Here is an 11218-nt window from a genome sequence, read left to right as displayed (position 1 = left end):
TAAGTTAAGCTATCAAAAGCAGTTTACCCTGTGCAATTTTATTACTGACGTTAGAGTGGAAGCAAAAAAAAAAAGCACACAGTGTAATAGTGACATGGAATTCCCCTCCTTCTTCCTGCAAACCTGGGCAATGACACTAGATGACAGCCCTATTTGTCAGAGAGGGAAGCGGTTTCAACATTCAATATGATTAATGACGAAGTCTGAGGCTGCAAAACTACAAAACATGAATTTTATTCCATAGTGAGATAAATATACATGTATATTTAATTTTATACAGCACATGTATAAAACCTTGGTAAGATGTGGGAATACAAAAACATTTTGCTTGAAGTTTTGTATTTCTCCATGCCAAGTGCATCTCTCATCTTTGCACCACTGGCAGATTAACTTCTCTTCAGACGTTTTCCTTCCAGAAAGTACCAATATTTGTTGGGTGAAGGTAATAAAATACAGACTGAGCCTAACGAGCAACCACCAAAAAGGATACCATTGAGCCAAATTTGTTTGTCAAACTGGGTGAGATAACAAGCAGTGAGCGATTTCTCAGCTGACTTCACAACGTGCGACAGGAGCCGGTTCCCTGCCGGGCTGCATTCGGTTTGTGTGAGACGAAGGATGCCGTGCGCGGAGGCGCGGGCCCCGAGTCGCGCCTCTCTCAGAAGCTGAAGTGGTTCTTGATGTCTTTGATTTGCTTCATCATATCTGCGATGTGCTCTCCCCTGTCGAAACAAAGAGCTGTCAGAACCGGCCTCGCTCTCGCTGTGGGAAAACACTGTCAGGACAAATTAGGCACGGTTCCCGGCAGCCACAGGCGCCGGCGGCGGGCTCGAGGGCCAGCAGTCTGCGGGGCTTATGCAGCCCTGTCATGGAGATTACCACCCCAACGGGATTTGATGGGCCTCTTTCCGCCAGCGGATACACGCGTGAGACTCGGAGATACTCACTGCTCTTTAAGGACCCCTTGGACGCACTTCCTCTGGTGGGCGCTGAGCACGATGCTGGCCTTGGCAGGGGACGCTCCTTTCTCCATCTGCTTCTTCTGATATTCCATCTTCATGTTGACCTGGTGGGGACGGGTCGGTGAAACCTCCACAGTAAGCACAACAGGTGGGACTGACACATTTACCCCCCCTCCCCCCCCCCCCCCCCCCCCCCCCCACAAGAAAAATCTGGGCCACTTAATTTCAATACAAGAGACTGTATCCTAAACGTAATATTCCTCAGCTGACAGTATTTGTGAGTGTGGCTAGGTGCTTTGCCCTCATTGCATTCCGGAGATTTCTGCAGGCAGCTGACCTGTTTGATGCCATTGCCCAGGTGTCGCAGCTGGTCGCTGATGGTCTGCAGCTCTTTCTTCATCTCCTTCTCGCTGTCCGACAGCACTGGCAGCTGGCTGCGCAGGCTTCCCAGGACCTGCTTCACCCTGAAGCAGCACACACACATACACACACACACATTACTCACAGGAATGGCTCTATGCCTGAGGCGAAACGCCGAGCATGACCGTGGCCTTCTCACACCACACAGGTAACCAAGGTCCGCCTAGTGAATGCCAATGAGTTCGTCAATAAAAATTCACATCTGATTCTCAGATGAAGAAGCAGGGAAAGGGAGAGGAACCTGTTCATGATGGCTTCCTGGCGATACTTGGCGTCTTCGTACTTGTCAGCCAGCCGCTCTGCAGCTTCTCGCAGGCTCTTCCTGTGTTGCAGAGAGAATGATCATAAAACAGGAATGAGACAGGAAGCAGCTGCCTTGCAAAGGGTCCTTATGCTCCCTCTGGTACTCCTACTGAAAATACATCTAAGATTCTCACTGTATGCAAGTCAGTATAAGATTTAGTTTTCCATTTCATTCTTTACTCTGCTGACTAGCAGAGGCTGTCAGGCCATGCCCAGGAACGAGGCACATTTACACAACACACTTATGTACAGTAACAATATTAAATTACTTAAATATGAAATAAGCACATTATCATATTATATATCCATGCGTGATTGATTAAAACTGTACACTGAACTATAAACATAACGTAATTACACAACTACTCGAACACAATGTCGCATTTGTGCAGCTGATGGGCGGGATTGATAACTGGCGTTTGTTTCATGCTGGATGCAGGGACCTGAATGTGTGGGTGTTTCTGTGCTTCTGGATCATGTATCTGGGTTGGACACTGATGTGTAAAGCAGGTAGGCTCTGCATACCTCTCCTCCCTGCACAGAGCCAGGTCCTCCAACTGCTTGTTCTTCTGCCCAGTCAAGAGTTTCACTCTGCAGGGAGCGGAAAAAGACACAGGATCAGCTCAGATGTCCCCTGCGCACATGAACATAGCCAGGAGATCAGCGAGGACACCCCCTTACAGTCCCACAGAAATGGCCCAAACAAATCTTTACGGGGCCATGGGATCAATCAAAACACCTTCAAGCAGCTAGGGGATCAGCTAAACCATGTCCTCACAGGGACAGAGGATCAGCTCAAACACCTCCTCACAGGGACGGAGGATCAGCTCAAACACCTTCTCACAGGAACGGAGGATCAGGTGAAACACCTCCTCACAGGGACGGAGGATCAGCTCAAACACTTCCTCACAGGGACAGTGTATTAGCCCAAACACCTCCTCACAGGGACAGAGGATCAGCTCAAACACCTCCTCACAGGGACAGAGGATCAGCTCAAACACCTCCTCACGGGGGCAGAGGATCAGCTCAAACACCTCCTCACAGGGACAGAGGATCAGCTCAAACACCTCCTCACGGGAGCAGAGGATCAGCTCAAACACCTCCTCACAAACGTCTGCACACAGACGAAGCATTTTGTGTGGGAGATGCATTTAAGATCTGTACCTCCTCTGCATCTCCTCCCGTGCCATGTCTTGTTTGAGGATGTACTCTTCCCGAAACACCTGGGTGGCCCTGCTCAGGAGTTGGAGGCACTCAGGGGGAGGTGAGGACGAGTCCTTGTCACCTGCCCTGAAACACATTGCAAAAACGGACACCACAAATGTAAGGATTTAACCACACCCAAGCACATTCCTTTTGATTACTGTCCCAAGTTTACAGTCCAACAATCCAGGAAGTAACTGTGCACTTTCAGTAAGATTACACCCAACATGCCGATACACTGATTACTGAGAGATCAAAGGCAGTGTTGTTTCCGTCTTACTTCAGAAGCAGCGGATTGGTCGAGCTGCGTGCCAAAATGTTGCGGATGTGCTGTTCGAACGGGTCGTCGGCCAATCTGCGCAGCGGAGAGCTGCCAGGCCCCACCCCCGGGTGGGAACACAGCAGCGGAGGGGAGGGTGGGCGAATGGAACTCCTGGAATGAGGGGAAAAAAAAACAAACAAGCAAACCAATGACGACTGCAGCTGCTGAGGGGAGCCGCTTTGGAAGCGGCTGCTTGTTTGTCGTTTTCACAGGAGAGCGAGGCGAGGCCGGCTGGGTGCAGCGTGAGGGACCTACAGCAGAGGGAGCAGGAGACATTCGTAGGCGCTGGTGAGGCAGATCATGGTAGCTCCCAGCGATAGGTCAGACACGATCCAAAACCCACGGACAGGCGCTGACAAGCTGAGGAGACGGAGAGAGAAAACTGGAATCAAACACAGCTCCTGGATGAGACGCGAGTCAATTACAGTCTTTACTTAAAAGTTTTAAAAAACCCACCACTGTGAGGCCAAGTGCAGTGGCGATGACAATCAAATCACGGCTCAAGGCAGGCACGCGGCTACTGAAGCGTTTTTACCACGTCTTTTAGATGACACCAATTACCCGCTTCCCTTCCCGCTGACAGAGGTGTCCCCCCCCCCCCCCCGTTACCTGCTGCTGAGGGGCCTGGTGCAAAGGATGTGCTCCACAATGCAGCGCTGCTCGGCCGCCAGCTCCTGCAGGCTGTCCTTATCCTCCTCATCTGTCCACACACACACACACACACACACGGGCTGTCAGCGCTTACGGCCAGCAGACACGCACGACATGACATACGCCGTTCTCTGCCGTTAAGGCGAGCGGGTTTCTTCCCTAACCTGTCCGATCACACTTACAGCACCTACAGCACGTCAACCGTTAGTAGGAGACCGGGTATCAGTGCAGAACAAACTGCATGGCCGAACGCTGAAGCTCAAAGCTCACTCTGCACTCACCTGACTGGAGGAACTTGTGCAGTTTGTTGAACCAGGTGAGGCCTACGCTGTGCACGCCTGCCTCATGTGTGCAGTGGTATCTGTGCTGGCACAGGGGGTCTGCAACCAGACAGAGACATTGATGTCAATATGCTGATGTAAATATGCACATGCTACAGCTATGGAAGCACCTCGGGTGTAACTGTGATGATGCTTCCTTTATATTATCCACAACCATTTCTGTCACTGATGTTGCACGTAAAGTGGGTGCACAACACTGATGTTATCATTCCTCTGCAAACAAAGACAATGTTGCACCACCATGTGCTCCACACTTTAATTCAGGTGGAGAGGCATGGTTTATTTAGCAGACAAATTGGATAACTGGACTGAAACAACTAGATTTGTACTGTGGCCAAACCAACAGGCTTGACACCTATAATCTAAGAGGGCAATGAAATATTTACTGACTGTAGGGACACAGCAGTCCATAACCCCTACGGCGGAAACACAGATTTATTCAGGTTTCAAAGTGAAGAGGGTTGCCCAGCAGTCCACTGGCCTTATTTTTGCTGGAGGTTTCAGAGCACAGTTTGAGCCAGTTGGCAAAAACAGGCCAACAGATGTGGGTTGCACAGTCTGCTTACCTCGGTGTAATCTGATTGGACAGGTGAAATCAGACTCCACAGGCTCCTCCTCCTCCCCTGCGGCCAGTTTGAGGGTCAGCTCCAGCTCCACGCACTCAAACACGTAGAGCGAGGGGACGGCCTCCGAGCCCCGCGTCCACCTCTCCACAGCCTGGGCGCACACACAAAGGTTATAGAGTAAACCTCGTCAAAGGAATCCTCTGCAGCTTCATTAGCATTATCATGCTTATGTCCAAATTCCTATGTCATCATCGAGAGCTTTACCATTTTGCTTCTGCTTTCACCATCGCAACTTTTCTGAATGGATGCCAATTAGTTTGAGGATACTTACCCCAGACTCCTCCTCTTCCTCCGCCTCCAAGACAACGCAGTGGTACAGTGTGCCAGTCTCCGTGGCGATGACCAGGATGTTGGGCACGCAGCTCAGGCAGAGCACGGCGCAGGCGTCGTAGCCGTAGTTGTCCTCTGCAGCGGGGTACATGGGCAAAGGGCCAAGGAGCCTCCCCAGGCTGCCACCGCTGGGGGACACGGACACAGGATAGGTGAAACACCGCTGGGTAACGGTCAACGTCACCTTCTGGTGGTGTCCGTACAGAACCCATCAATGTACGATCACGAAAACAAACTAAAATCAGGCGTGTCCAAGCACAGAACAAAACTCACAGCAACTTCCGGTCTTAGCAAACCAATACCGACGTATTGGAGGCAGTTCAATTACCTGTGCGTCAGACTTGTATAGATCAGGTAGGTTTCTCCATTCTCATACAGGACGTAGAGGGGGTACGCCAGCACCTCCTCCTTCGTCCGCTGGCCCAAAAGTTGCTGGGGAGCGCCTGCTGCAGGCCCAAAGTCGAACGCCACGGCGATCTCCCCGAGAGAGGCAGCATAGGAGCGACTGAGTGACAGGGGGAACAAGCCTTTTCACATCATGTTCATTCTGTCAAACGCGACTTAATGTCCTACGGAACAAGTAATTCAACTAAACTATCACCATCAGAGGCAAGTCCTGACTTAAAACAGGCGAGCGCAGACGATATTGGGCATCACTGGCCGCTATTTTCCACAGGCACTCCACTCAAGTCGTTCAAAAACCTTTAATTAGAACCTTTAGTTAGGTTTGGAGCCTATCAAATCAATCAGAGACACTGAAGGGGTACAGGCTGGTTATTATCGATTCCAATTCACCGCCGTGCTCTCTTGTGTAAAGTCAGAGACAGCGTCTTATCTCATCATTGCATCAAACCTAAGCCGGTGCTTTTGTGTTTTTCCACATACCAGCTTCAGGCACTGCTAATATACTAAATCCATAAACCGTAAGTCACCCTTACCGGAGGACAACACGTGGAAACACTACATGCTACCAAGTACTACACGGACTAATCTGCTATTTTAACAGGGGTACACTGTGATGTGAGAGATTATGGCATTTTCCATTATGCATTCACACAGAAACCTTTTGACCAGAGCACAATGAGCAGTGCTATGCCTCATACTTCTATAGCATAACACAATGTGGGGTGGAGATGGCTATTGTGAGCACACACAGGAGCATGTGTGAAGTTTTTCACACCCAAAAAAATGCTGAGTATGACTTACCCTCGTGTGTGAACTGCACTGTCCTCTTCTGACTGCGATACAGACAGCACTCTGGCTGGAATGTGAGGCTCTTTCAAATTGTAAAATCTGCAAAAAGAGCACAATGAATGCACACTGTAATACAGGACAGACATAACCCAGAATGACCAGCGGAGGCCACCCAAATGCTAAACATGCTCAAAACTGCCGATTCTTTATGGCGTTTTCATTGTATGCTGGGTTTCCTCAATCCCAAAATTAATTACTTATCTATACAATTTTTACCTAAAGATCTTAACTATCTATGCAAATAATGTCTTTATATATATATACATATATATATATATATATATATATATATATATATATATATATATATATATATAAAATATTCATTGCCCTAATTAAACAGAGATAAGAAAATGTAACAGTAAAAAGGTAAATACAGGGTTGCAAATAACTGAATGAAACTCATTATGTGTGAACAGTATGACTTTGTACATGTTATGTATGATATTTTATGCTGTGCATTAGCCTGCCGGGACTGCACTGCCGTTAATGGGAGCTGAGACTCCAGAGGGGGTCATGACTCTGTGTGAGCCTGTCACTGGCAGGCGACGGTCACCTGAGGGTGTTGTCAGAAGTCAGCAGCACCAGATGGGGCTCCTCCGTCTCGCTGGGGTACCAGGCCGCGTGCCTCAGGGTCACCGAGGTGGAGCTGGTGAAGAAGCGCTCCGCCACGGGGATCGTCCTGACAGAGGGAAACACGACACAGGGCTCAGCATCCACCGCGTGGTGACGCACCGGGGGGCAGAATCAACACCCTCTCCATGCAGCGGGGGGCGCAGTTTTGTGTCCGGCTGTGCGGAATGAATTCGGGCCTCCCACGGGAGCGACGGGAGCGGGCTCCAGACAATGCAGGTGGGTGTGATTCCGTCCTTCCGCCCAGTGTGCGACTTCCTTCCCAGCTCTGACCCCAGCCGGCCACCGCGCACCTGCTCTCTGGAGAGAAACTCCGCTCCTCAGATCCCTCAAAGGTGCTTCCTGTGCAAGGATGCTGAGCTTTTATTTAGAACGCAAAATCTCACCCAGTTATTGTTTGATCTCCCAGCATTCCTTTCAACCTGTTCTTATCAGAGTGACTTTAAAGCTTAAAGGAAAACAAAAGTGCATTTATCTAATCTGGACAGAAGCTTTGCATTTTATCAAGTGGGACCAAAACAAAATGTTTGTTATGAGTTATTAACCTGATCTGAAATCACGTGTCTGTTTCAGCTGTTTATCTGTGTATCTAATTCATGAAAAAAACTTGATTTTGTATTAACTTATCTTAAAGTTTTAATCTAAAAATAGCACCACCGATATGAAACTGGCTGTTGTTACTTGTTGCAGCTCCATCTGCTTAAGATATTGATCTGATGTGGAGGCAAGAGATGGCTAAAGTACCACATAATTATTGTCATGGAAACTGCTCGGTTTGTCCTCCTTTACTGAAACAAATCAGATTTTAAATAGTTTTACTCAACAAGCCCGAAAAGACACACTTTCTGGAAATGATTAGCAGTTAACCATATAAATACCATTTCCTTACCATACTTAAGTACCTCCTCTAAAATTTAGAAAGGACAGAATAAGTAGGTCCTAATCCTTCTCAGGAGACATATTCAGTATACTCATAAACACCATTGATTTATACATGTTTTGTTTATTCAGCCAATGATTTTCCTCGGGTTTTATTTTCACAGAACCTGCTGAGACACATTTCAATTAAATGCAGAAACAATGGAATCTGAAAACACAAAATGAAAATATTCATTAGAGCAACTGCTCATACTTCATAATGGCTTTATAAATTATTTACACCAAGGAATGACAGATTGAACAGCTGGAAATATAACAACCACCCCTCCCCCAGTTTCTGAATATAGAATTAAAAGTGATTTTCCCTGAGAAGTCAGCACAGAAAAAGCATATTTTACAGGGACACTAAAATATTAAGAACTTTGTGACCATCAGTTAATTATTAGTGACTTATTAGTGACGAGCACATAAACTATTGAGTCCAGTGGCACCAGTTAGGGCTTTCTGAGCCTGTTCCAACGTGGGATGTCAAAGCACAGGGGTAAATTCATTACTCACTTGCAGTTGATCTGGCTCCTCCCACCCTCAAACTCGGACTTCTTGCCCCACCGCTGTGGCAGTTCCAGAACGGTGGCACCCCGATGGCCAATCAGAGCCACGTGGTACTGGGTGGGGCTGAGCAACACCTGGCACACTTCAAACCGCGGCGGGTTGATGCACAGCAGAGTCTGTGGGGAAAGAGTGCAAGTCAAGTGCAGTCCGTGTTTGGTGTTAGCTTCCCAAGAGTTCACATGGTCTTAACTGCATGGATCAGTGTCGTCCATATGATTATGCATCTGCCATTGTTGTGCAGTTTTCCTGAGATGCACAATGCCATAATGACAGGTTTATTGTAAACTGGGTTTGGACAAGGACAAGAGGAAAAGGGACAAAATTCACCTGCCTCCTGATTAGATTTAGGGGGAGAAGAACTAAAGGAGACAGAATGCTATCAATGCTAAAGTGCTCCTAAAGGCAATATGAAGGGCACTCTGCCACTATCTGAATACAAATCAATCCTTTGCTAGCAAGGTTACACTACGGGCAAGGACAAAACAATAGGTGGACCTAGGGTGCCCATGAATTCTTGTCCTTATGTGTATGACACCCTGGTAACCTGGTAAACTTTAATAATGTTCATAAACAGTGTCCATTGTTGGGAATCTTGAATGCCATAATTAAGAGGCAGGTTCACTATGATTTACATTTATAGGTCAACACCTCAAGGATGTCAGTCCATTTACCAGTGAGACTGGGACCCAAAAATGGGAGGGGCTATCATATGATCTGAACCATTCATAATGTTCCACTTCAGAACGCAAAGTACTTTGATTAGTTCATACCAACAACACGTGAAAGCTCTATTCATCAGTCTACAAAGGCTAAGTCCTGTGAGGTGTAGACTTGCACTCCTCTTTCAATGTAAATGTGTCAGATGTTTTAACACACATACTGTAGAGGCACTGTCACACTTTAATGTACTTAATGTTCAACATATATCTTTGTATTTCAAATAAACGCTGTTCACAGCATTATTATCTGAAAAGCTCAGTTTCACATGATCAGTATGATAATTACTGTTTGTTTTTTTCCCCATTTGTTGCAAATTAATCATGTAATTAATTTGTTAAGATAATGTACAGGCCATTCAGCCCAGCCAGGCTCAATTTGTCTATTATCTCGAGTGTATATAAGATACTGTCAAGCATGGTATTGAACAAGTTCAAATCTTTGCAAGCTACTCTGTATTTATAACTATGAGAGAAAAAATACTTCTTTGTAAGAAATTTATTTGAAATAATTTCCACCTAGGTTCTCTTGTTCCGCTTACTAATCTTAAAATAGTTTCTGTAGTCCACGTTATTTGTCCCTATTAAGAATTTAAAGATTTAAATCATATTTCCCCTGACTTAGCTTTTGTCCAGACTAAAAAAGATTAAATTAAATGTTTTATAACTGGACCCTGTGTTATAGTCTTTTTTGCGGTTTTTCCAAGAGCTTCTATGTCCTTCTTATAGTGTGGTGCCCAGAACTGGACACAGCACTACAGATCTGGTCTGACAAAGGCATTGTAGAAAATAACAAAAACCTCCTTTCATTTGTGATCAAAACCATATTGTATGTATCCCAGCATTATATTTGCCTTTTTATGACTTCAACACAATGTCTACAATCAGATGTACTTGCGTCAACCGCTACCTCCAAGCCTTTCATATCACACTCAGTTTTGTGTCGCCCATTAAATAGCCTAAGTTATCTTTACATTGTCTTTGCCCACATTTACAATACGGCTGCGTGAAGTGTGCGTTTTTAGGAAATGTAGGTTTCCCTGTGATTATATGAGAATCTTCTGAAAACTGTTTAGTATAATGAATTCCCAGAAACCACGCCTGACGCACCTTAATTACGCACCGTAGCTATAATAACGTGGATGTGATCACAGCAATGTGCAGATACACTGGCCAGCTAGCTGATCCATGCAAAAAGAAATAATAATGAAATGAAATAAATAATAATAGTCCGTTAGCCCGTTGCTACCTAGCTTGTTATTTGGCTGTATAGCTAGACAAGATAAATAACGTTACTCTACTGATGACAAAACGTGACACTAAGTTAGCGACACAATTAGCAAGCTAGCGTCAGATGAGATTATACCGTAGTCCTAGAACTAGAACCACACTAAGCGATTTCGTTGTCATGCATGCTCGCACTTATACTAGCTAGCCACTTCGCTAACAATCTTCCGAATTATATGAATCAATCAGTGCGTTCAAGCAAATAAACTAGCGTCAGCCAGCAAGCAAGCCCGCTAACCTGGTACGCGAAGCTGTCCAAGCTCTCTTCTGAGTTCAACTTCCTCAGGTTCGTTGTGTAAAATACACTGTCATCGTCGTCCCATACGAAAAAATCCCCGTTCAAGCAGAAAGTTAGGTTTTTGGCAGGCTTTCTACCCCCTGCTTGGGGCTCTGAATTAAGCTTCTCTCGCAATTTAATAAAGATTTTATGTCCAGGTAACTCGCTTCTCCAACGCTCCCCACTGAACGCCGCCATTTTGGCCACTATTTTGTCGTAACTGAATGACGTTGTATATGAATTTACCAATAGAAATGTAGCTCCAGTCCCTCGAAAATGAATTCCACCAACCAAATCTAACTGCACAGTGAACGTCATCAGATTGAAGGGAACACAGTTGTGTATTTCATTTAGCCGGCCCGGGTACTTTGTTTTAACTGTTGGAAAAAAAAACAGCTAATG

At 46.2% G+C, this 11218-nt stretch overlaps 1 protein-coding gene across 1 annotated transcript; it reads right to left on the bottom strand.

Moving 5' to 3' along the window:
* Positions 1–302: 302 nt before the first annotated feature.
* nup88 (nucleoporin 88) lies at positions 303–11023 on the bottom strand. The gene is made up of 17 exons (XM_036524856.1): positions 10778–11023; positions 8483–8652; positions 6969–7094; positions 6365–6451; positions 5487–5663; positions 5100–5286; positions 4769–4919; positions 4143–4241; positions 3820–3910; positions 3466–3570; positions 3169–3321; positions 2850–2975; positions 2211–2276; positions 1624–1704; positions 1300–1426; positions 948–1066; positions 303–722 (listed from the first exon to the last, which is right to left on the bottom strand). The coding sequence occupies exons 1-17, from the start codon at positions 11012–11014 to the stop codon at positions 659–661; spliced, it is 2166 nt and encodes a 721-aa protein (XP_036380749.1). The 5' UTR covers positions 11015–11023; the 3' UTR covers positions 303–658.
* Positions 11024–11218: the final 195 nt, after the last annotated feature.

Source organism: Megalops cyprinoides, chromosome 3 (genome assembly GCF_013368585.1).
Source record: "Megalops cyprinoides isolate fMegCyp1 chromosome 3, fMegCyp1.pri, whole genome shotgun sequence".
Taxonomy (NCBI): Eukaryota; Metazoa; Chordata; class Actinopteri; order Elopiformes; family Megalopidae; genus Megalops; species Megalops cyprinoides.
The sequence above is the reverse complement of the archived record's forward strand: the minus strand, read 5'-3'. Positions and strand labels throughout refer to the sequence as shown.

Excerpts from the sequence above, each read along its gene's own strand:
- nup88 (XM_036524856.1), bottom strand. The coding sequence starts at position 11,014 with ATGGCGGCGTTCAGTGGGGAGCGTTGGAGAAGCGAGTTACCTGGACAT. Across the intron at positions 8,653-10,777 it reads TGGACAGCTTCGCGTACCAG|ACTCTGCTGTGCATCAACCC; the intron begins GTTAGCGGGCTT and ends CTTTCCCCACAG. Across the intron at positions 1,705-2,210 it reads GCTCTGTGCAGGGAGGAGAG|GAAGAGCCTGCGAGAAGCTG; the intron begins GTATGCAGAGCC and ends TCTGCAACACAG.